The 26,979-nt window shown below is 43.9% G+C and overlaps 1 protein-coding gene across 3 annotated transcripts; it reads right to left on the reverse strand.

Annotated features, from left to right (window-relative positions):
- Positions 1 to 4,755: 4,755 nt before the first annotated feature.
- LOC110496543 (protein FAM8A1) lies at positions 4,756 to 13,625 on the reverse strand. Of its 3 annotated transcripts, XM_090209058.1 has the most exons (6): positions 13,255 to 13,625; positions 10,381 to 10,596; positions 9,780 to 9,900; positions 9,509 to 9,632; positions 8,003 to 8,142; positions 4,756 to 6,164 (listed from the first exon to the last, which is right to left on the reverse strand). In XM_090209058.1, the coding sequence occupies exons 2-6, from the start codon at positions 10,448 to 10,450 to the stop codon at positions 6,020 to 6,022; spliced, it is 600 nt and encodes a 199-aa protein (XP_090065184.1). In that variant the 5' UTR covers positions 10,451 to 10,596; positions 13,255 to 13,625; the 3' UTR covers positions 4,756 to 6,019. The 3 variants fall into 3 exon arrangements, 2 of the variants coding, with proteins under 2 accessions (XP_090065184.1, XP_021428174.2); XM_021572499.3 differs by lacking the exon at positions 13,255 to 13,625 and having other exon boundaries at positions 10,381 to 10,920; XR_016488591.1 differs by lacking the exons at positions 4,756 to 6,164; positions 13,255 to 13,625 and adding an exon at positions 9,323 to 9,366 and having other exon boundaries at positions 8,006 to 8,142; positions 9,399 to 9,632; positions 10,381 to 11,087.
- Between the last annotated feature and the right edge of the window lie 13,354 nt (positions 13,626 to 26,979).

Raw genomic sequence — 26,979 nt, forward strand, 5'->3', positions numbered from 1 at the left:
ACAATGCTACAGTATGAAGAGGATATTAGACTAGTCTTGACAGCCATGTTATGAAGAATGAGGCCCCCTGCTGGGCTTCAAGAGAATTACAGAAATACCTCTCCTGACGCCACTTTTGGGCAGACGTGACGATTTGCAGGCAGACAGCATTTTCCCAGCTGTGGCGTTTCAGGATCCATGCTGCTGTAGGCCTCTAACCCTACCTGATAATTGTCCTCATTGGGCCAATAACAGGTAGGTAAAGAGAGACGGATGTACAGTACACTGACTGCAAACACAGACGCACAGATTAGGAGGAGGTCATACACAGGACTACATGTACCTGCCAGCCAGGTCTTCTGACCTCACGTAGCCTGGCACCAGACATTGGGAAGCCTGTTGTTACATTACAGAGGAACAGTACTGTTTGGGAAGCCTGTTGTTACATTACAGAGGAACAGTACTGTTTGGGAAGCCTGTTGTTACATTACAGAGGAACAGTACTGTTTGGGAAGCCTGTTGTTACATTACAGAGGAACAGTACTGTTTGCTCACACGTTCTGACTTCCAGGAGCAACTCAGGTAAAGATCAGTGTTACCTTACAATGCAATGGTTGTGTGTTCAAATCCCACAGTGATCACATAGACACACAAAAAATGTGTCCACTCACTGAGCTGTAAGTCGCTTTGGATAAAAGTGTCTGCTAAGGGGTATATAGAACATTTTTATTACTGTCATGTGACTTGCCATCTTTGTTGCCCTTATTGAAAAGTCTCCCGCCAATGTTTCATTCCTCAAACTTCTACATTACAAGCTGTGCATCGGTGTACATAGGAGACTCATTAAAAGAGATATCAAACTTCTACATTACAAGCTGTGCATCGGTGTACATAGGAGACTCATTAAAAGAGATATCAAACTTCTACATTACAAGCTGTGCATCGGTGTACATAGGAGACTCATTAAAAGAGATATCAAACTTCTACATTACAAGCTGTGCATCGGTGTACATAGGAGACTCATTAAAAGAGATATCAAACAGAACAAAAGAGGGCAAATGCCATGGTGTCTGCCTGCCTCTCTCCTGACAGAACAACAATTACAGCTATTGAAGAACAGAGAGAACGAAGATAGTGTGTCTGCGCCAGAGCCCATAGAGAGAAGCTGCTGAACTGTACTGGGCTCTTCTTGTATAATAACTGCTCTTGAGCTTTGGTGAGACTCTATGAATTTTAATCGAGTTATGCTGGGTATTCCATAGCCTCCAGTCCCTCTGGTAAGAGATCTGAAAGAATTTCCAAGCACGGTCTCCCTCTCTCTGACTCTCCCTCTCTGTGCCCCCTCTCTCCACATTGTATTAGATACACTTGGGCATAATTATTGCTAAGCCTCTCTCAGTTCTTTGGCGTAGAGGACAACTTTCTCCTCCCAGCAACAAATTTGCTAGTAAGATACCTCATCACAGCAGTGAACCCTTTACACATAGCTAGCACAATAAGCTATAATATGTTCATATAACTATCCAATTTCTCTAGCTTATGTTCTGTGTGAGACATTGTGGATACATGCATTGAGCCTTGCTAAACGCAGCTGGCAAAGGAATGCAATGGACAAAAGCACTAGCTTAGTGGGATACACACACACGCAAACACACACACACACACAATGAGTCACTTGATACTGTCCTTGTCACCCTGCTGTCTCCTTGACCTACATATTTCAGCTGGGGGAAATATTTCATTACACTCATTCAGTCCCAGAGAAAAGGGAGTTGAGTTTTGGGCTTTGCACTGAAGGACATATCACAATGCCAGCATCTGCTTGAGGACTGACAGAGAGAGGGGTAGAGAGACCGTGAGGAAGAGAGAGAGAGACAGACAGAGGAAGAGAGCGACAATGCCCCTGAAAGCCAAGCCAGCAGTGATGATTTATAGCTTTTGCTTCATTTGTGCACATGGAGAGAGAGATAATGATGTGTGGAGACTAGTGATTACTAATGCATAAGAATTAATGGAGATGCTATTTAGGGAACTGATACAGCTATACAGATCTATAAAGAAAGGGAGAGAGCAGGCAGGCCAATGGTCTCTAACTGAAAAGCAGTGAGACAAAAACACCCACGGAAATCTTAATTTATGTGGTTCAGAATGATTGCAGGTTAAGATTCAAATGGATAGGTTCACCCAAATTACAAAATTACTCAGGAAGGAAAGCAACATTTCCTTTTATAATTTGGATGAACTATCCCTTTAAGGAAAGTAAAGCTAGAGTTTGACCAAAACAAAATTCAACTAGAACAAACAATGGTCGATCTCATGGAAACCAACAGACAGTTCAGAGGTAGTAACTTCCTTCCCACCTCTCCTTATACTTGCTATTTTCACATTAGTAGACTCGTTATTTCCCCTTCCTCAACACCTCGTTTGCCTGCGAGAGCTCTTAATTGGCTATATCAGCACATTTATTCACTACAACTGTACATAATGTTACACATTTCAATTAGCTCAGCATTCTAAGCGAACAAAATACTCTAATGAGTACAAAAATGATCAACTATATTATTCATCATAAAGTGGTGTATTTTCTGCCTAACAACAACTTGTTGCTGTGATATAATAGAGCAAATAGTGAATGTGCATCACGTTTAGGATAACCTTAACACTATCCCATGGCTGTTGGCAAAACCCTAAATAATATTTTCACTACAACACAGGTCTAAGACAAATGCCATAAGGCCTGACTCAGCAGAGGAGAGCAAAGGATGTCCTAGGATGAGAAGGAATGCCTGCAGTGTAGTCAACTGCACATGTTTTAGTCCAGTGCATTTTCAGGACAGAGACTGTGTTAGTTTGAGTGTCATCCAGGTTGAAGGGAGGGACAGACACAGTCAGACAGTTGGCATGTGCCTGCCAGATCAATGTTAGAGCCAGCCAGACAGCCACTGTGAGTCTTCAGTACAGTAACCCATCTATTCAAATAGAAGGTACTGCATGCATGTCATCTGTCACAGAATGTACAGCACATCAAAACACATATGCTCTCACTGCTGGTTATGACATGATCATCATTAAAACGAGCCATTCAGCATTAGCCTGCTGTGTCATCAGCCAGCCAAAAGGAAGTGAGAGGGAGTGAGGGAGAGCGACAAAGAGGGGGGAAGGGAGACAGAGACATCATTACAACACTGTAAATAGACATAATCTGACATTTTATCTCTTTATTCTTTTGGAACTTTTGTGTGTGTAATGTTTACTGTTATTGACGGAGCGAGAGACAGAGCAAGACAGAGAGACACAGACAGAGAGACACAGACCGAGTGTCAGACAGAGAGTCAGACAGAGAGACACAGAGTCAGACAGAGAGACACAGACAGAGAGTAAGACAGAGAGTCAGACAGAGAGTCAGACAGAGAGACACAGACAGAGAGTCAGACAGAGCAAGACAGAGAGTCAGACAGAGTCAGACAGAGAGACACAGACCGAGTGTCAGACAGAGAGTCAGACAGAGAGACACAGACAGAGAGTAAGACAGAGAGTCAGACAGAGAGTCAGACAGTCAGACAGAGACACAGACAGAGAGTCAGACAGAGCAAGACAGAGAGTCAGAGACACAGACAAAGTCAGACAGACAGTCAGACATAGTCAAACAGAGACACAGACAGAGAGTCAGACAGAGAGTCAGTACATTGTTTCTTTCTCTCAGACAAGTCACCAGAAAAGACAGCAAAGGAATTTGATGACTGACTACTACAGTTTAGAGCATGTGATCTGTGTGTGTGTGACTGAGTGTGTGTGATCTGAGTGTGTGAGATCTGAGTGTGTGTGTGACTGAGTGTGTGTGTGACTGAGTGTGTGTGTGATCTGACTGTGTGTGATCTGAGTGTGTGTGATCTGACTGTGTGTGATCTGAGTGTGTGTGTGACTGAGTGTGTGTGTGACTGAGTGTGTGTGATCTGAGTGTGTGTGTGTGACTGAGTGTGTGTGTGTGTGTGTGACTGAGTGTGACTGTATTTTGAGCATGTCTGTGTCACTGAGTTCAAGTGGAAAGGAATCCATGGAAAAACATGGTTGTTTATTGTTGACTAGTGTGTGTATCCTCAGTCGACCCTGCTCTACACTGTTCTAGTCATTCATTCCATCCAACTGGAGTTTATTAGCAGGAATTTCCCAGGACATACTGGCCTACAGGGCACTACTGGAGAATAGGAGGGGGGGAGGGATGAGAGGAAGAAAGAGCAGAGGAAATTGATGGTGCTTTTCCACTGAAACTTACCCCCACACTAGGGTGTCGTCAGTGTTTAATGTTAATGTGCCTCTAGTGTTATTGTGCTTCCATCAGGAGTGTGACACTGAAGACTTGTGGTGAGCAGAATCAACAGTATGTGCATCATTCAGGACTGTTGCTTTGTCACACAGTGTTAAAGTCCACAATTGGCCATTGTTATGTAAATGAAAAGGACCCAGGGCCTTGCCTTGGCTCCAGGTTAGAGCAGGTCCACCGGAACACGGATGCAGAGAAACATTGATGCTGGCCTGTGTAGATGAAAATGGAAAAGTCAGAGCCTTTTGGGTTAAACACTGGGGTTAATCCTCAAATGTGGTATAATGAGCTTGGAAGACGAGAGAAAGCCTTGCATGAAGTCAAAAGTGATATTTGCTGTTTAGTTTTCTATCTCCCCCCTGTGGTTAAACATTGTAACTGTTTTGAGTGTTTCACTACAGTTTGGTGGTGGTGGTGATTAAGCATGAAACTAACAGACACAATAAAGCCACATATTAATAGACCCATGATACATTTACTATAACAAAATAGAAGTCCTGGACATGTATTCATATGCTGAACTATAACATGTACCGTGTGTGCATGCTGTATGAGAGATGTACATTAAGTGTAGTGTGTACAGTAGTGTAAATAATTACATTGAAAACTCACTTCAGGGTGGTAATTTACACTCGTGCATTTAAGGTTAGCCTGTGTAAGGGATGAATTGTCAAATAGACTACCCTGAGTCATGGTTTGTGAGTCCAGACATAGCAGAGGTGTGCATTCCTGCACACACACACACACACACACACACACACACACACACACACAACCTCCTATTTGTGAGGAAGAGTCTGGAATGTCCAGATTCTAATCTGTGATTTGGATCAGAATGACAAATGTCTGAGTCTGGCTCTGGTGAAAAAAGAACTAGACAGTAGAATGCAAACCTGCTGCTGATAATGTGGCCCAGAAAGACAGACAGCCTCAAGGCAAAATTCAGAGGAGTTCAGTAAATTAAAAAAGACCCAAGTATAACAGTTTTTAGTTCCATTTAGACAATGCGGAATGGCCACTGTGCAAACAACCCCGTCACATGGGGTGGCAGGGTAGCCTAGTGGGTAGAGCGTTGGACTAGTAACCGGAAGGTTGCAAGTTTAAACCCCCGAGCTGACAAGGTACAAATCTGTCATTCTGCCCCTGAACAGGCAGTTAACCCACTGTTCCTAGGCCATCATTGAAAATAAGAATTTGTTCTTAACTGACTTGCCTAGATAAATAAAGGTTAAAAAAAAAAAACATTTCACCTTTCATCTTGACCTGGAAAAAGCCCTTATCCATATACGAGTCAGTCTACAACTGCATATAAACATCACGTACATTAATACAACTTCTCTAACATTCCATTGAAATATTCAGCTGTCAAATTCTATGTGGTAACTAGGGAAAGGTTTAGTAACCATACTTTATGAATGAAGACGATAAAACAACCATGATGTTCTGTTCTGCGGCCTCCCCATGAGACTTCTTTATAACGTTGTAACAAACTCCAATCTGTCCTGAGTGGGTTTCAGTCTGAGGCCTAGTTCTGTATTACAGGCCTTCTGTTCAGTTCTAGAAGCCCAAGGTCTGTTGTGTTCAATAGAGAGAAATGTTTTCATACTTAATGAAACAGGAAGGTACCTGAACATGTCCAATAAGAACACAGATTTACATTTTGTGTTGCAAAGTGTTATGCTATGAACAGGACCCTGTTCAGATCAACTATAGGGTAATTTATCTGGCCCCTCTGCGCTGCACCACGATGGTACCAGCTACCACGTCATAGACAGTCCTGTTGTGTTGGAAGAAGAGGAGGATAATGAAGACGGGGAACAGGAAAGCAATGGAGAAGTTCTTGTTCAACGCCCGCACCGTGGAACTGGGAGGAGGGAGAAAAGATTGAAGTTAGGACTTGACAATAGACAATATTAATTACATAGCAATACCAGGTTAAGAGCAGTGGAAAAAGTACCATGAAATGAATTGCTAAAAAAAAAAGAAAACAAGGGTTAAATCCCCATTTTCAAAGAATGCTTTTCTCCATTTCAGAGGTATGCTTCACATCTTCATAGCATACTACATAGCTACTGAACTTACAAGCACTCATGCTGTAGTGAGCATTTGTGTGGGTTTCATATTCAATGCTCACAGTCAAGTTATCATGGTCACACATTTGCATACGTACAGTGCCTTGCGAAAGTATTCGGCCCCCTTGAACTTTGCGACCTTTTGCCACATTTCAGGCTTCAAACATAAAGATATAAAACTGTATTTTTTTGTGAAGAATCAACAACAAGTGGGACACAATCATGAAGTGGAACGACATTTATTGGATATTTCAAACTTTTTTAACAAATCAAAAACGGAAAAATTGGGCGTGCAAAATTATTCAGCCCCCTTAAGTTAATACTTTGTAGCGCCACCTTTTGCTGCGATTACAGCTGTAAGTCGCTTGGGGTATGTCTATCAGTTTTGCACATCGAGAGACTGAAATTTTTTCCCATTCCTCCTTGCAAAACAGCTCGAGCTCAGTGAGGTTGGATGGAGAGCATTTGTGAACAGCAGTTTTCAGTTCTTTCCACAGATTCTTTATTGGATTCAGGTCTGGACTTTTACTTGGCCATTCTAACACCTGGATATGTTTATTTTTGAACCATTCCATTGAAGATTTTGCTTTATGTTTTGGATCATTGTCTTGTTGGAAGACAAATCTCCGTCCCAGTCTCAGATCTTTTGCAGACTCCATCAGGTTTTCTTCCAGAATGGTCCTGTATTTGGCTCCATACATCTTCCCATCAATTTTAACCATCTTCCCTGTCCCTGCTGAAGAAAAGCAGGCCCAAGCCATGATGCTGCCACCACCATGTTTGACAGTGGGTATGGTGTGTTCAGGGTGATGAGCTGTGTTGCTTTTACGCCAAACATAACGTTTTGCATTGTTGCCAAAAAGTTCAATTTTGGTTTAATCTGACCAGAGCACCTTCTTCCACATGTTTGGTGTGTCTCCCAGGTGGCTTGTGGCAAACTTTAAACAACACTTTTTATGGATATCTTTAAGAAATGGCTTTCTTCTTGCCACTCTTCCATAAAGGCCAGATTTGTGCAATATACGACTGATTGTTGTCCTATGGACAGAGTCTCCCACCTCAGCTGTAGATCTCTGCAGTTCATCCAGAGTGATCATGGGCCTCTTGGCTGCATCTCTGATCAGTCTTCTCCTTGTATGAGCTGAAAGTTTAGAGGGACGGCCAGGTCTTGGTAGATTTGCAGTGGTCTGATACTCCTTCCATTTCAATATTATCGCTTGCACAGTGCTCCTTGGGATGTTTAAAGCTTGGGAAATCTTTTTGTATCCAAATCCGGCTTTTTTTTTTTTTTCATTCAGAGATCCTCACTGAACTTCTGGAGAGAGTTTGCTGCACTGAAAGTAAAGGGGCTGAATAATTTTGCACGCTCAATTTTTCAGTTTTTGATTTGTTAAAAAAGTTTGAAATATCCAATAAATGTCGTTCCACTTCATGATTGTGTCCCACTTGTTGTTGATTCTTCACAAAAAATACATATCTTATATCTTTATGTTTGAAGCCTGAAATGTGGCAAAAGGTCGCAAAGTTCAAGGGGGCCGAATACTTTCGCAAGGCACTGTAAATGCAGTCATATTTTCATCTGTTTTTAACAGAACTAAACAAGATGTGTCACATGCAATCAGTGACTTACGCTGACAGGGTGACGTTAGATGCCGGTACCACCAGTACGCGGTTAGGTCGGACCAGGACTGAACTGTTACATGTCACGACCCGAAGACCAAGGAGGAACTTCCCTGGGGTGGCACCGCCCGCCCCCCAGATACAGATGATCTGAGAGGAGGAGGAAGGTCAGAGTGACAGTGGAAATATATCATGTCAAATATCAAATATTCTTCATAAAGATCAATGCTGATGCAATCCCCACATTTCACCATGAGTCATTAACTGTGGTAGGACATGATTCATGTGTTTAGTCTAGCCTTAACCTAGTACTAAACACATACTAGCCTTAACCTAGTACTAAACACATACTAGCCTTAACCTAGTACTAAACACATACTAGCCTCAACCTAGTACTAAACCTAGTACTAAACACATACTAGCCTCAACCTAGTACTAAACACATACTAGCCTTAACCTAGTACTAAACACATACTAGCCTTAACCTAGTACTAAACACATACTAGCCTTAACCTAGTACTAAACACATACTAGCCTTAACCTTCTCAGGTAGCTACACTGAGACGGCATGATTGTTCTCACTGGAAACTATAGCCTAATCTCAGACTGACATAAGATCAATACTCAAATACCTTCCTCATAGAAACAGACCAGCTCCCTGTACCTCACAGATACTGTACCTCACAGATACTGTACCTCATAGAAATACCCACCTCATAGACACAGACCAGCTCCCTGTACCTCACAGATACTGTACCTCACAGATACTGTACCTCACAGATACTGTACCTCACAGAAATACCCACCTCATAGAAACAGACCAGCTCCCTGTACCTCATAGATACTGTACCTCATAGATACTATACCTCATAGATACCGTACCTCATAGATACCGTACCTCATAGATACCGTACCTCATAGATACCGTACCTCATAGATACCGTACCTCATAGAAACAGACCAGCACCCTGTACACCAGAGATACTGCACCTCATAGAAATACACACCTCATAGAATCAGACCAGCACCCTGTTGACCAGAGATACTGTACCTCATAGATACTGTACCTCATAGAAATACCCACCTCAGAAATACCCACCTCATAGAAAAAGACCAGCACCCTGTTGACACGAGATACTGTACCTCATAGAAATACACACCTCATAGAAACAGACCAGCACCCTGTTGACCAGAGATACTGTACCTCATAGATACTGTACCTCATAGAAATACACACCTCATAGAAACAGACTAGCACCCTGTACACCAGAGATACTGCACCTCATAGACATTGTACCTCATAGATACTGTATCTCATAGAAATACACACCTCATAGAAACAGACCAGCACCCTGTAGACCTGAGATACCGTACCTCATAGATACTGTACCTCATAGATACTGTACCTCATAGATACTGTACCTCATAGATACTGTACCTCATAGAAATACCCATTTCATAGAAAAAGACCAGCACCATGTACACCAGAGATACCGTACCTCATAGAAATACCCACCTCATAGAAACAGACCAGCACCCTGTAGACCAGAGCTACTGCCATCATCTTCTGCAGGTCCTCCATAGACGTGTTCTCATCTATCTCCTCAACTATGAAGTGGGTGACAAACTTAGTGATGTCCCTGTGGGGGAGAGTAGAGTGGAATACAATAGAATAATCATGGCCTATGATGATGCTGAAAAGTAATGTTCATTAATGTTATTTCCTTGTATTTTTTCCCCTCCTTCATGGGCATGGAAATTATAAAAAGCTAGACTGATTGACTCACTTCATGCCACTAAGGTGCATAATCCACAGGATGATGGTTGCCTTGACACAAAATAAAATAAAGAAGTCCACAGTCTCTGCTAGGAATCTGTGGAGGGGAGAAGGGATGGTGTATTCCCGACCTGAGGGGGAAAAGATAACTTCAGATATTGTACCCAGGTAGATTATGTTGAACTAATTTAGTGAGAATGTGAGCAGACCTAGTTTAAACCCCTGACCAATCCATTTAACTTTGTTCAGCCAATTAAGTCAATGCATAGCTGACTTGCCATAGGTCAGGTGGGCTCAAGTGCTGACTTAAAATGTGTTCTATTCAGATCAACAAGGCCTCTGCAGATTGTAAAGATATGCATGAGTAGGTAGAGGTACACATCAGCTGTTTGCTCAAGAAGCTGCACATGTGATCCTGTACAAGCAACTAATTCTAGTAATGAACAAATAAAGGAACGGTGTCTTTGTTTGTTTGACCCGAGTAGGTCTAGATGTATTTGATTGAACTAGTTCGTTGCAACATGATGACACAAACAACAACCTGCTACGCCTAGCGTCAGTCAGTGAGTGTAAGCCTATAGAGCGATTGTCATCATAGAATTGTAGTGTACCTGCTTGAGGTGCGTTTCCGTTCTGTTGTTGCACTGGCCTTGCATCATGAGGCAATGTCCCAGCTGTCATCTGCTGCCCTGTCTGAAACCCCGTAGTCGGGGGCGCAGGGAATGGAAAGGGGTACCCTATTCCCGGATAGTTGTACCCATATCGGGCATCTAAAGTTGGTTGTCCAGCGGGCCATGGAGTTCCAGTCGGTGCTTGATAGTTTCCAGCTACGGGAAAATTGCACGGGGGGAAAGGAAACGTAGTCAGAGTCATCCAGTTTTGCCAATTTGCATAGCCCCAGTAGTACTGCCACATCCATTCCTGTAACTTTGCGCAGTATTCAGTTGTGGCGTTGACATTTGTTTGCGCTTCTTGGCTCTCCTCGGAACGCGAAGTCGGCCCATTCTGTGTAGTACTGGCTGTGGCCATGGTTAAATCCCTTCTAGATCTCACTTAAATCCGTTAAAACGTCAACTGTCTTTCCCCAGCAGCTAATCTCTTGCTACAGTTACTCATCCTAGTTTAATCTGAGTTGGAATGTTCCATGTTAGGTGCAGAAAACAGGGATACCCGGAACAATGATTCCACAAATCTATCCAGTTTGCAAATGCATTAGATGTTAATGATATAAAATAGTTAATAATCGGGTTTTCATTAAACTTTACATTCAATCTAAATAAATATATAATCTTATTATTGGGTAATTACACAATTACCATCCGATTACACCCCTAGAAGAATAGTGGTTTTGACCATGTACTCTTGTTCATGTCAGGTTAAAGGGACAGTCACAAAGGATTTCAGTAACGTTCAAACCAAATATGACGTAGTATTATTTCGAGGAACTCACTTCAAATCTAGATTCCCAATGTATTCATTATTCGTGTCATTATGCCAGTGAGAATATTGATGAGTTATTAGGTTATATCAGTAGCCGTTGACTAGACCTCAATTTTTAGGTTATATCATTAGGCTATAAGTAGATATATTTAGGCTGGGTTTCTGTATAGCAATTTGTGACATCGGCTGATATTAAAAAAAGCTAAATAAATAAATTTGATTTGATTGATATACAGTACCGGTCAAAACTTTGGACACACCAACTCATCAAGGATTTTTCTTTATTTGTACTATTTTCTCCATTAGTGTTTGGGGTTTTAGGCTGGTTTTCTGTATAGCACTTCGTGACATCGGCTGATGTTAAAAAAAAAACTTTATAAATAAAAACATTTTTTTTATTGATATACAGAAGCTGGTTGAGAGAATTCCAAGAGTGTGCTAAACTGTCATCAAAGCAAAGGGTGGCCACTTTGAAGAATCTCAAATATAAAATATATTTGGATTTGTTTCACACTTTTTTGGTTTCTACATGATTCCATATGTGTTATTTCATAGTTTTGATGTCTTCACTATTATTCTACAATGTAAAAAAAATTGTAAAAATAAAGAAAAACCCTTGAATTAGTAGGTGTGTCCAAACTTTTGACTGGTACTGTACACATAATGTAACTTTTTCATGTCAAGTGAATAGGCCTAGTCCTATAATGTTATTGATCAACAACAAACTATTCCCAGTTAGAGAACCAGTTTGAAGTCCTAAAACCTGGAAATTAGCTACACCTACTGCTTTGTGCACTATTGTTTTATTACATAAATGCTTCAAAATTCACACAAACTGACATTAGCTGATGAAGATTATCTCATAGAACACAATCTATAAGATCACCTAAGCCTGTGTTTATTACAGACCTTATCTTCGATTTCTTACATTTCCCTATAGGCTTTGGCCAACGAGCCATAGCTGTTAGCCTCTGTTAGTGCCTACAAAAAGACGCCATTAATATTGCTCTCTAAATAGGCACTACACTGTACATGCAAGCATGGCAGACATACACCACAAGGGAGCAGCAGTGTTTTTCATACATTTGGTAAAACTTTCGATTTTTAGAATTGAGCAGTTTTCCAACTGCTTTAGCTTCAGCCAAGCTCTTGACATATTTCCATCTTTCAAAGTTAACCCATACTGTAACTATCAGACCAAGGTAATTTACCGTCGATACCTAGGCCTATATGTTCTGTAGTTGATGTTTTTCTAAGATACATAATAGCATGAGATATAGATGGAATTAGACTACGTTCTAATGGCAATTAGTCTACCACTAGGTATTGGTATTGTTTTGGTATTTTGTAGGATCCCGATTAGCTGTTGTGAAATATGATATAATACAGAATATTAACCCATAAAGATCTAAGCCCGGGGATGGGGGCGTTATACTATGCTATATGGAATTGTTTTAAGGTCATACCAAGGACAATTTAGCTATTTGATTGGGAATTTTAAGACCCCTTGAAGTATCCCAGAAATATATAGAAAACATTTGGGCCTTACTGCTATTAGCCCGTTAAAAATGTATTGAATAAGAGATTCACTACAACAACAGATAGTCAGCCCCCCCCCTAAACATCAAAATGAACTTTGTTCTGAAGTGTCTGTCCTGTATCTGAGAGATATAAGAAAGATCAGGAAACATGTGTACTTTTCTTGGGGCATATATTTAACCCCTGATTTTTGGAACTAAACAGTCTCCACATACCTTACAGTGCCTTTGGAGGTATTCAGACCACTTGACTTTTTCCACATTTTGTTACGTTACAGCCTTATTCTAAAATTGATTTCATTTTTCCTCATCAATCTACACACAATACCCCATGATGACAAAGCAAAAAAAATTTTTTAGAATTTTTTGCTAATTTATTAAAAAGAAAACTTAAATATCACATTTACAGAAGTATTCAGACCCTTTACTCAATTATTTTTTGAAGCACCTTTGGCAGCGATTACAGCATTGACTATTCTTGGGTATGAAGCTACAAGCTTGGCACACCTTTATTTGGGGAGTTTCTCCTATTCTTCTCTGCAGATCCTCTCAAGCTCTGTCAGGTTGGATGGGGAGAGTTGCTGCACAGCTATTTTCAGGTCTCTCCAGAGTCTATTTGCCTTGATCTTGATTAGTCTCCCAGTCCCTGCCGATGAAAAACATCCCCACAGCATGATGCTGCCAGCACCATGCTTCACTGTAGGGATGGTGCCAGGTTTCCTCATGGTCTGAGAGTCTTTGGGTGCCTTATGGCAAACTCCAAGCGGGCTGTCGTGCTTTTTACTGAGGAGTGGCTTCCATCTGGCCACTCTACAATAAAGACCTGATTGAAAAGCTGTGCTAGTGTATTTTTACAGTATTTTTCTCTGTTTTCCTCTCTGTCTTATCTCACTCTCTTCCCCATCTCTCTCCCCCTCCCTCTCTCTCCCCGTCCCCCTTAACATCTCTCTCCCCATTCCCCCCTTAGCCTCTCTCTCCCCGTCCTCCCTTACCCTCTCTCTGTATCTTTCTCTCTCTGTATCTCTCTCTCTCTTCTATCCAGGAGGTGTGTATTTGCTGACTGGACTGCACTGGGCTGGGTAGGCAGGTCTGGGGTTGTGAGTAAGGTCTGGCTGGCCTTAATGACTGTGCTGGCTGGCTGAATGGAGCCAGTCAGGCGGACAGAGATTGGACGACCATGAGGTTGACAACTACTGACAGACCTATAGGGTGACTGGTTCAAAAATAATCGGCTGCAAATAAAAGCCTAGTCCCGCTAACGCTGACTTCCATGGAACCCACCAACATGGGGGGATTACAGATTGGGTTGGGTTTAGTAGGTGTGTGTGTGTGTGTGTTTGTGTGTGTGTGTGTGTGTGTGTGTGTGTCTCAATGTGTCGATGTGTGTCTAAGTGGGTATGCAACTGTTTGTCTGGTTGAATAGTCTAGCTTCAGCTGTATCTGTCACTGATGTTATCATACAGTGAACGGGGATACCTAGTCAGTTGCACAATTGAATACATTCAAACAAAATGTGCCTTCCACATTTAACCCAACCCCTCTGAATCAGTGAGCACTCACTACTACGACTGCAACTGTATGTAGCCTGTCGTGTGTGTCTTACACACCTATGAAGCCCTTTAAAGGCAAAGTGGTTTACTGACCAGGCAGACATTATAGAGGCCCTGAGGATCTAAGCCCTTTCCCTTTAATGTCACGATTCCTAGGCAGGAGCAGGTTCTACAAGTATGTGCCTGTCAAAACATATCACTAGAGAGCAGGATGTGATTTCTAGACATTGAACCTGATACCTGTACGTGTGTGTGTGTGTGTGTGTGAGTCTGTATGTGCATGTGTTTGTACGTGTGTACGTCTGTCTGTCCGTTCGCCTGTGTGTATGCGCGTCCGTGTGTGTGTGTGTATGTATGTGTGTGCAAACTTTGTAGCTTGTTGTGTCAACATACGTAGGCTGTGCAGTGACCTGACAGACTGATGGGACAGACAGCATCATCTGTCCTGGTGTTACCTCGCTGCATCAACATCGTAAATGGCTGACAGTTGACCTTTTATCCCATATAAGGGGAGAGGAAGAATGCTATGGGTGCCAAATGGTTCCCGTGATGTCCTTTACAAAAGAAATGGTGCAACATATTCGGCAGGAAATAGGAGACAAAGGTTTGTGAAACATGGGTGTGATCCTAGACACATGAAAAGTGGGATGAATACAGAGGGGACTGGGCAACAGAAGATGAACAGCAGAGGGTCTTATGATCTTGGTGATGGGGAAAGGGCCGATAAACCAGGGGGAAAGTTTGCGGGACTCCATCCGGAGTGGCAGATCTCGGGTGGACAGCCATACCCTCTGCCCGAGACGATATCGGGGAGCAGGGGTCCGGTGGCAGTCCGTTTGCGTCGATACCTGGAAGTGGTCTTGAGAAGGCTCTCTTCCAGGTGCGACGACAGCGGCGGACAAACATCTGGGTAGAGGGTATGCCGACCTCTTGCTCCAGGAAGAGCGGGGGCTGATAACTCACGGAACAGTCAAAGGGCGAGAGACCCGTGGCAGAGCAAGGAAAGGTGTTGCGGGCATTTTCGACCCACACTAGTTGCTGGCTCCAGGTGGTGGGATTGGCGGAGACCAGGCAGCAAAGAGTTGTCTCCAGGTCTGGCCGTTGGACTGGGGGTGGAATCAGGAGGACAGGCTGGCAAAACCCCCAACGAGCGTGCAGAACACCTCCCAGAACTGGGACGAGAACTGAGGACCCCGGTCGGAGACCATGTCCACTGGCAGTCCATGGATCCGAAAGACGTGCTGCACCATGATCTGGGCCGTTTCTTTGGCAGAGGGTAGTTTGGGGAGAGGAATGAAGTTGGAAACTTTGGAAAACCGGTCTACTACTGTCAGGATGGTGGTGTTGCCATCAGACAGGGGGAGACCCGTGACAAAGTCCAGGGATATGTGAGACCAAGGACGGTGAGGAACAGGCAGAGGTTGAGGGAGACCAGCCGTAGCTTGCCAGGGAGGTCGTGCAAGCGGCACCGAATGTGGAGACGTCAGGAACCATGGTAGGCCACCTAAAGCGTTGTCGCCTGCGTTAGGCAAGTTTGGAGGAGGGGGCAGCTCCAGGACCAAGGAGTGGACAGTGTCAGGAACAAACATCCGGTTATCTGCCCCCCCCCCTGGGTTCGGCTGGGAACGCTGCACATCATCAACCTGCTTCCCTATTCCTATGAGAGGGAGAAGTTGAACCGGGTGAAAAGCAGGGCCCACATACTTTGCCTGAGACGCTTGGCGGTGCGGAGATATTCCAGGTTCTTGTGGTCTGTCCACACAATAGACGGATGTTCCGCCCCCTTCTGCCAGTGGCTCCACTCCTCCAACGCCATCTTCACCGCGAGAAGCTCCAGATTCCACAAATCGTAGTTCCTCTCCATGGTGTTGAGGCGATGGGAGAAGAGGGCGCAGGGATGTAGCTTCAGGTCCAGAGCAGAACGCTGGGACAGGACAGCCCCCACTCTGACATCCAAAGCATCGGCCTCCACCACGAACTTGAGGGACGGGTCAGGATGAACCAAGATGGGAGCTGTGGTGAAACAGTGTTTGAGATCCCGGAACGCCCGGTCAGCAGCTGGGGACCACATGAACGGCCCCTTGGGAGAAGTGAGTGCAGACAGGGAGGAAGCCAGGGTGCTGTAACCCCAGATAAAGCCACGATAAAAGTTGGCGAATACCAGGAAATGTTGCAGTTGCACTCTGGACGTAGGCTGGGGCCAATCCACCACCGCTCTCACCTTCCTGGGATCTATCTGTACACTCCCTGCAGCAATGATGTAACCCAGGAAGGGGATGGTGGAGCGATGGAATTCGCCCTTCTCTGCTTTCACAAAAATCTGGTTCTACAGGAGGTGTTGGAGAACGTGTCGGATGTGGAGCATGTGTTCTTGGGCGGAGTGGGAGAAAACGAGGATGTCCTCAAGGTAGACGAAGATGAACCGGTTCAACATGTCATGGAGAACATCATTCACCAGAGCCTGGAACATAGCAGGGGCATTGGTAAGGCCAAATGACATGACCAGATACTCGTAGTGACCACTGGCCCTGTTGAAGGCAGTCTTCAACTCATCCCCTTCCCATATCCGCACCAGGTGGTAGGCATTCTGTAGGTCCAGCTTAGAAAACACGGTGGCCCCCTGGAGCGGCTCGAAGGCGAAGAGATGGTAGCGGGTAGTGGTTCTTCATCGTGATGTTGTTGAGGCCCTGGTAGTCGAAGCAGCGGCGCAGGATTTTGTCCTTCTTCTCCACAAAGAAAATCTAGAAGGATGAATGAGCCCTGCAGCTAGGGAGTCCTCAATGTGGGTCTCCATAGCCTTGGTCTCCGGACCCAAGGCAGAGTGGTACCTGGGAGAAGGTCGATCCCGCAGTCATAGGGTCGGTGTGATGGAAGCAAAGTTGCCTGGGCCTTACTAAACACCTCCCGGAGGTCCTGGTACTCCACAGGAATGGCTGAGAGGTCCGGGGCAACTTCCCGAACCCCCAGGAAGACATACTGGGGCAGGCTGCGCTGACTAAGGCAATGAACGTGGCAGAACAGGTTCTAGCCCATGATGGTGCCAGCAGACCAGTCAATAAGGGGATTGTGTCGCTGGAGCCAAGAGAATCCCAAAACCCCAGGAACCTGAGGAGACTTAATAACCCGTAGGTTGATGGGGGTGGTTTTTGTGAGTGACCCGGCCTATAGAGCACCCGTTCAATACTGTAACGTCCATGGGAATGGAGAGGGGCTGAGTGGGGATGCCCAGCTTGGATGCCAGGGTAGCATCCATAAAGCTCTCATGAGCCCCAGAGTCGATGTGTACCCAGAAAGATGGGATGAAAAGGGGTGCGAGTAAGGGGACAGGAAAAGTTTTCCGTATGAACCACCAGAGTACTCGCTCCTACTGGAGAGCCTGGACTTTTAGTGGACAGGTGGCCACGAAATGACCAGTAGTCCCGCAACACAGGCAATTCTTAGTGTGAAGCCTAGTTGCATCGGCTCGGGAATAGGAGAACTGGCAGACTTCGGAGACTCTGGGGAACTCGGAAGTCTCGCAGGTGAGGTGGAAGCTTTGGGTGGGCTAGTGAAATCGAACCTCCTCTCATTCCTTCACTCCCTTAGTCACCCATCGATCCAAATGGCCAAGGCGATGAGCGAGTCGAGATCCGTCGGTAGTTCCAAGGCTGCAAGCTAGTCCTTTACTTCCTCCAATACTCCGTGCAGGAACATGTCAAACAGCACTTCTGGGTTCCAGGCACTCTCAGCTGCCAATGTACGGAAATCCACCGCATAGTCTGCCATACTGTGGGAGTCTTGCCGAAGCTGGAGTAACTTCCGGGCAGTCTCTCTCCCGGACAACGGAGCCTCAAAAACTTTCTTTACCTCTGCCATAAACTCCTCCAGACTGAAGCATACGGCCGATTGTTGTTCTCATACTGCTGTAGCCCAGGCGAGAGCCCTCCCGGACATCAGCGTGATGAGGTACGCTATCTTAAAGTGGACCGAGGGGAAGGAGGAGGGCTGCAGCTCGATGATGAGGGAACACTGAGCGAGAAAAGCCCAACTGGTGCCCGACTCTCCATCGAAGCGTTCCGAGGGAGGTAAGCGGGGTTCCCAGGAAATTAGGGTGGCAGGGGAGGCAGCCCTACTAACAGCCGGGTTACTGAGGTGCTGGTAAGTTATCGTCGTGGTAGACTGCCTAACAGACAACCCGCGGAATTGCTCCAGAAATGTATTCAACGCTCGGTCATGGAGTTCGGCCAAGGTCTGGAACCCTTCCATGAGACCACGAAGCAACTCCTCGTGCCTCCCAATGGTGGCTCCTTGGGAGGAGATGGTATTGCGGAGCTGGTTTGAGTCTGCTGGGTCGGTCATGGCCAGTTCGTACTATCACTTTTCAGGAGAAGACCCAGATGCAGACAGTGTCGAAGTAACACAAGTTTATTACTAGAACAGCGGGCAGGCAAAATGGCAGGTCAAGAGCAGGCAGAGGTCAGTAATCCAGATCAGAGTCCATAAGGTACAGAACGGCAGGCAGTCTCGGGGTCAGGACAGGCTGGGGTCAATAATCCAGGGTGGTGTGACAAGGTACAGAACGTCAGGGAGGCTCAGGGCAGGCAGAATGGTCAAATCTGGGAAAACTAGAAAATAAGAATAAGAACAAGAAAAAGACAGGAGCAAGGGGGAAACACTTGTAGGCTAGATGAACAAAACAAAGTGGCAACAGACAAACAAAGAACACAGGTATGGGCCTCCTGGGTGGTGTTGGGGAATAATCAGAATTAGTTGGTAACATAGGTAAGATGTTTTATATTCATTATATGTTTGTGAGTTACTTCTCATCAGAATGTTTATTTTTGTATAATACTGTGGCCGGGTTGCAGTCATCTGTTCTCTGTCAGGACTAAGTTACTTGGGCCGCAGAGAGGGGAGAGGTCAAGCATGTATCTCTTGGCTCCACAATGTCTGTGTGCCAGTCAATGTGTCTCTGTGATCTTGTCAAGGAGGGGGCATGTGATATATGCCTGTTGATATGAGGATTTGTTTTATGGTTCTGAGTTTGAGAAAAGACAAAGCTGAACGATAAATAAATAAATTATGGCCAATGCTGTCTGGCTATGTATGTCTTTGCTATAAAGGATCTCAGTTGCAATGTGTAAGGGACTCTCAGAGAATTCATTTATAGACACTGAATTGATCTGAGAGTCACAGGGTTGTGATGGAGCTCATATAATTAAAGATGGACTTTATGATAACTCTGACTTGTGTGTGGTTTGCTCTCATGATTTGGTAAATACAGGAAATGTCCACGACAGTGGCGCAGTGGTCTAAGGCACTGCATCGCAGTGCTAGTTGTGCCACCAGAGATTCTGGGTTCGAGTCCAGGCTCTGTCGCAGCCAGCCTCAACCGAGAGGCCCATGGCGCAGCGCACAATTGGCCCAGCATTGTCCGGGTTAGGGAGGGTTTGGCCGGCAGGGATATCCTTGTCTCATCGCGCACTAGCGACTCCTGTGGCGGGCCGGGCACAGTGCACGCTGACCAGGTCGCCAGGTGTACGGTGTTTCCTCCAACATATTGGTGCGGCTGGCTTCCGGGTTGGATGGGCATTGTGTCAAGAAGCAGTGTGGCTTGGTTGGGTTGTGTTTCGGAGGACGCATGGCTGTCGACCTTCGCCTCTCCCGAGTCCTTACGGGAGTTGCAGTGACAAGACTGTAACTACTACCAATTGGATACCACGAAATTGGAGAGTAAAAAAAAAAGAGAACACAGCTATAAATACACTGGGGATAAAGGTGAAGATGGGTGACACCTGGAGGGGGATGGAGACAAGCACAAAGACAGGTGAAACAGATTGTGTTGTGACAAAAACATCATATTTCTAATGTTTATCATATAAAGAATGTAGCCAGCTACATTTCCTAATGTGTTGATTGAAGTTAAGCTTGCATTATACCAGAGAAAAGTAGACTACACTGAGAAAAGGACAGGAGACGAGTAGCTACTGTTTGCTGATAGAATGCCCATTCGTAAATTCTCATCCGAGTGGAGAAGTGTAACTGAAGTACAACATTTGTCTGATGCTGAGCAGAAATTACATTAAAAAAGAAGCCTTTCAGATCTACGTGAAAAACACAGAATGCTGCATTAACGCAACCCCTGCATTTACTATCCATATAGCAGTAAGCATAGTTTTCTAGATTGCATTTTGGAAACAGCAAAAAATGTGATGCAAATATTTGATTGTGAATGAGACAACCTGGTTCAATTAGCAAAACCAGTTGAAAACTGTCATGCCCTGATCTGTTTCACCTGTCCTTGTGATTGTCTCCACCCCCTCCAGGTGTCGCTTATTTTCCCCACTGTGTTTCCTGTTTCTCTGTGCCAGGTCATCTTATATGTTTCCTAGTCAACCAGCGTTTTTCCGGTTCTTCTCATTTTTGCATTCTCCTTTTTCTAGTCCTCCTGGTTTTGACCCTTGCCTGTTTCTGGACTCTGTACCCGCCTGCCTGACCATTCTGCCTGACTTGACCACGAGCCGGTCTGCCACTCTGCACCTCCTGGACTCTGATCTGGTTTGACCTTTTTGCCTGTCCACGACCATTCTCTTGCCTACCCTTTTGGGTTTAATTAACATTGTAAGACTCCAACCATCTGCCTCCTGTGTCTGCATTTGGGTCTCGACTTGTGCCTTGATAGAAAACCATTGCTCTACACAGCTGTTAAAACCCTTACAAGAAACAGGGACTTTTAAGGAGATTCTTCAAACTATAAATAATTTACATTATAAATAATTTTGAATGCCTGGGAAATGTTCCTGTTGGTTTTTAAGTTGAGAAATGGGATAGATGCATTTCAATGAGAGAGGGAATGTGGAAGTCTGTTCAAATGGTTTCCTCATTTAACAATGTAGAAGGATAAGGTGCACATGCAAAAATAACATGTTTTCTCTTGCTTACTTATTGAATCCAAAATTAGCCAGCACTAACGTTTCAAAAAGCTTCTGGGCCTTTCTCGAGGGATGCTGCCATTGCTTGATTCGGTGACTCCTGACCTACGTAATTCTACATTCAGTCACGTTCTTTCCCTTGCTGACCTGGTGCCACTGTGTTTAACCACACTACTTTAAGCCAACCAATGGCTTACCCCCAGACATAGGCAAAGTTCAATGACTTCGCTTAATTGAAAGAGTTTCAACAGAGTTTAAAAAGTGAACAAAGCATTTCTGAGTCCCCCCCAAAAGAATGAGGTCGAGGAAATGTTGCTGACTTCATTTTCCACCAGAGAAATCAGGTGAGCTTCCATATCCATTAATACTGTGTTATAATTCTAATAATTGTTGTAAATGTTATTATACTTTGAAAGAACTCTCCACACATTCTGCAGCTATCTCCTTTTAGACACATTGTAAATGAATATTCAGAGAATGCTTTATTGTCCTGCATGTTTACATTAAGTAGCATGCTGTACTATGTTTAAAATGTTTAAACAACATAAGAGGACTTTTAAGAATTGTGTGGTCTTAATAAGGGTCAAAAATGACCCGTCACTATGTTTTACAGCAGAGAAACCCCCCTAAATGTAATATTTCTTTCAACTTGAAATTTGACTTTTCCTAGAGTGACCCCAACATTAGAAAAAGTGAAACATCGCCTTTGTTCATATTTCCATGAAAGCTGTACACCACCAGGGTACAAAGATTGTCTTAGGGTCATTTTTGACAGGGCAGTTGTAATATAATTTACACACCAGAAAGACACAAACACACACACAATGAGAAATTGAGATTGTGTGACCCTAAGACAATCAGCAGCTCCTGAAGAGGAAGATCACCATGGTTAGCACAATTAGAAAGAACAAGCCTGAGCTCCCCCCTGCACTTCTCATCAAAGTTTGCCTTCACCCCTCCCCCCACCACAGTTTCTTACCTCCTGAGCACACTGCACAAAACGGCTGAGATCAGTGATCGTGAGGACAGGAAGCCAGCCATCATCCTGGACCAGAACCACAACAAAGGAGGCGTGGACAACCTGGACAAGGTGATTGGAACTTACAGCTGCAGGAGGATGACTGCCTGCTGGCCCCTGGTCATCTTCCATAACATCATTGATGTGTCCTCATACAATGCCTTTGTGATATGGAACAAGATCAACCCTACCTGGATGCCTGATAAGCAGAACAAGAGGGTGTTCCTGGAGCATCTGGGAAAGGCACTTGTAAGGAGACACACTCAAAGAAGGGAGAGCCTATCCCGCACAGGAGCCTCTGCAGTGCTTGTGAAAGCTGTTCAGGAGGATGAATCTTGTCCTGATCCACTTGAGGCTGCAGCTGGGACAGGCAAGAGGAGGAGATGCCAATTCTGCCTCCCAAAGAAGAACTGTAAAATAAATACTGTGTGCTGCACATGTGAGAATCATGTCTGCAAAGTCCATGCACAGACACTTACATACTGTCCTATATGTGCTAATTAGAGTTGATTGATATATGTTCTTCGTGTTTTTGTTTTGTATCTATTATCTTATTTTATTCTTATTGTTGTTAATATACCATATGGGTGAGGGCAATGGTTTAAAAAAATGGGAGAAGACTAGTATTTGTAGTTGAATTCCTCATTGTACAGTATATAAGAATATATCACTATGTTGCCAAAAAAGTTAAAGACTGTTGTTTCCTTTAATAAAATGCCTTCAGAAATGCTGTCTGCACATTTCTGCTACTTGCATAGGCTATGCAAGTGCCATCTCTTGCAAAAAATTTGACGTTTACACCTATGCAGTACCTTTAGCAATAATAGTAATAAACCTCTACTTTTGTAAAGAAAACAATTATGACAGGTGTGTTGTAATAAAAACAAGTGTTCACTTATTAAATGCAGTCTTTCTGCACTGTGAAGAGGGAAAATCCAGATATTCAATCAATGTGTCGGAGGAAACACCGTACACCTGGCGACCGTGTGAGCATGCAGGCGCCCGGCCCACCACAGGAGTTGCTAGAGACCGATAGGCTCTTCCCTAACCTGGACAACACTGGTCAATTGCTGTGCCGCCCCATGGATCTCCCAGTCGCAGCTGGCTGCGACAGAATCTGGACTCGAACCAGGATCTCTAGTGGCACAGCTAGCAACTGCAATGCAGTGCCTTAGACAACTGCACCACTCAGGATGCCTGAATATATTTATAAATGAATCTTAAGTGTGTTTTATTGAAGATTTGAATGGCATGAGCAAAAACAACTGAAAATATTTGTATATCCAGGTGATTTAATAAGAATAAGTATTTAAAACACTGGACTGGAGAGCACTCATCAGCCATATGAGATCGTATAAAGTTAAAAAGGCACTGCTGATTCAGCAGAAGTAATACCAAAGATTGTGGATGAATGAAGAGAGTTCACTCAGGCCATTTACCCTTTAAACAAATGTGTCAGTTCCGGTCTACTTAACAGGGTGGCACCAATGCAATAGCAGCTGGGGCTGGTGTACTTAGTTCATTGACTTTCATTGAACCAGAAAAAAACTGTGGAGTGTCGCGCTTCCTCTTCCATCTCTGGTAGTACTTATTGGTCGGGCATGGAGTTGTTCCTGAACACGTCATCTGACCAGGAAAAACTCTGGTCCCATGTAGCACAATTTCTGCCAGAAGTGTACTTACAGGACCTAGAGTTTTTCCTTGTAAGGGTCAGGGTAAACTCCTCGCCCTCCTCTTGGGCAACCTACCTTTGGCCCTTTGAACAAGCCAAATATTTCCTGAGAGATTTGTAGCTTGCCTTATATATTTCACAGACATAGCCCAATTAGCTGAATTATATCTGCTTTCTTCAAACTCACGGACAGGAACACACACGTCTGGAGACTGCAAAGCACTGCAAAGGAGCATACCTGGGTTCAAAAAATATTTGAAATTGGCTCTAGCCTGCCTGGAGTTGCCAAATGGGCGGGGTTTTGAAATACTATTTGAACCCAGATCTGGAAATTAGAGTCTGTCCCACCTCCACCACCTCCTCTTCCCCCCCTTCTTTTTTAACGAGAGCAAAATCTCTGACTTTCAGCTCAGTGTGAAGCATTTTTGTCCTCTGAGTCACATGGCTGACTCCCTTTTCTGGATCAAAAGTCCTCATGAGAAAAAAAGCCAAAGACATATGACCCACTGAGGGTGTTTGCTTGCTTTACGTGCAGCTGTGTAGTCAGTGGAAAGGGAGCCTATTATGAGTGTGTGTGTGTGTGTTGTTTCAGTAAAGGCGTAGTTGGCTTTTTACAGTTCAGAGAGAGAGAAAGGGAACTATAGCTTTGTGTGTGTGTGTGTGTGTGTGTGTGTGTGTGTGTGTGTGTGTGTGTGTGTGTGTGTGTGTGTGTGTGTGTAAAGTAGGATCTATGAAAAACAACTCGTAAACAGTCAAACACTACTCAATTATTTCGTATATCCCTGGCTGTCACTATATTGGTTATTTGTATTCATGCAGTTGCATGCCATGTAAAATGATTTGAGCATTGGAGACCTCTATATAAATTATATAAATTATCACTGTAGGTTGAGGTGAACAACAAGAGAATAGAACAATAATGTAGGAACTAACAGCCAACAACCCAGCTAACAATTGTTGGGAGAGAGAATGTTTTTGTAATGTTACCCGTAATGATCCCCTAATGTTTGAGTGTCCAGTTCTCTGTAGGTTAGGAGACAATTCCATCAACATCCCACCAAACATACACGGACCATGGTTGCCATGTTTTCAGAATAAAACATAGTAATGTTCTAGACATGTTTCATGGGAACAGTAATGAAAAGATTCATTACACATCACGTTACCAAGACAATTAAGGCCCTGATTTGTGAACCAGTGATAGCTCTTTGTCTGTGTGCAGGATTAGGGATACTCATGTGCTTTTAACTTACATATTTGACATACATGATTACAGTGCGCAGGTTCATTTACACAGTAACATGTCTCCACATGGGATTTAAACTCACAATCTCTTGGTTGACAGTACACCAAGATTCCTGCTGCGCCACCATGTACGTGTCTGGTATCAGTTAGACCAACTATTCTCATCATTGATTTGATGTACTTATTTCAAAAACTGAAGAGCCTTCTGTATATATGTCTAATTTTGGTGGGGCATATTAACCTGTTTAATTATACTCCTGAATCCCTATGATCAATACAAGTTTCTTGAGTGGACTTTCAAAAGACCTGAGATTTACTTCATAGTGAATTCACCTTATTGCTTACACCTATCAAGTTGTTTCAGATCTATACAAGTGCCTAATGAAGAGGGTTTATGGTTTCTGGACATGGTCTAACTTTATTGGCTCAATAAGCACATGTCCTAGTGATATCCCTTACAAAAGGGGGATACCTCGTCAGTTGTACAACTGAATGCCTTCATAAATGTGTCTTCCGCATTTAGACAGTGGTTAGGGCATTTGTCATTGGTGCTGATGGCCTGGGTGTGGCAATTTTTTTTAATACATGTTCTGTGTATGTTTTGTTCGACATTATTCTCCTAACCCTCAGAAAACTGGACACGAATGTTCTTGCAATGTTCTCATGAAACATGTCTAGAACAATAATATCTCATATTGTGAGAACATTGCAACCATGTCCTGTGTCCTGTCTTAAATAATCCCACAGCACACCCCTTCGCATCCCTTCCTCACCCCGACCCTCACAAAAAAGCCTTTCATGAACTAGCATTTGCATTTGACCCCCCTTACTAGATCTGTCTTTGCTGATAGCTACTTTATTGATGAAAATATGGTTGTCCCACCTAGTTATCTTAAACTGAATGCACTAACTGGAAATCGTTCTGGATAAGAGCGTCTGCTAAATGACTAAAAAGTACATGTGTACAGTCATGGCCAAAAGTTTTGAGAATGACACAAATATTAATTTTCACAAAGTTTGCTGCTTCAGTGTCTTTAGATATTTTTGTCAGATGTTACAATGGAATACTGAAGTATAATTACAAGCATTTCATAAGTGCCAAAGGCTTTTATTGACAATTTCATGAGGTTGATGTAAAGAGTCAATATTTGCAGTGTTGACCCCTCTTTTTCAAGACCTCTGCAATCCAGCCTGGCATCCTGTCAATTAACTTCTGGGCCACATCCTGACTGATGGAAGCCCATTCTTGCATAATCAAGCTTGGAGTTTGTCAGAATTTGTGGGTTTTTGTTTGTCCACCCACCTCTTGAGGATTGACCAGAAGTTCTCAATGGGATTAAGGTCTCTGGAGTTTCCTGGCCATGGACCCAAAATATCGCTGTTTTGTTCCCCGATCCACTTAGTTATCACTATATGGCAAGGTGCTCCATCATGCTGGAAAAGGCATTGCTCATCACCAAACTGTTCCTGGAGGGTTGTGAGAAGTTGCTCTCGGAGGATGTGTTGGTACCATTCTTTATTTGTGGTTGTGTTCTTAGGCAAAATTGTGAGTGAGCCAAGTCCCTTGGCTGAGAAGCAACCCCGCACGTGAATGGTCTCAGGATGCTTTACTATTGGCATGACACAGGACTGATGGTAGCACTCACCTTGACTTCTCCGGACAAGCTTTTTTCCGGATGCCCCAAACAATCGGAAAGGGGATTCATCAGAGAAAATGACTTTACCCCAGTCCTCAGCAGTCCAATCCCTGTACCTTTTGCAGAATATCAGTCTGTCCCTGATGTTTTTCATGGAGAGAAGGCGCTTCTTTGCTGCCCTACTTGACACCAGGCCATC

This window comes from Oncorhynchus mykiss, chromosome 18 (genome assembly GCF_057628025.1).
Source record: "Oncorhynchus mykiss isolate SJ-2025 chromosome 18, ASM5762802v1, whole genome shotgun sequence".
NCBI classification, from domain to species: Eukaryota; Metazoa; Chordata; class Actinopteri; order Salmoniformes; family Salmonidae; genus Oncorhynchus; species Oncorhynchus mykiss.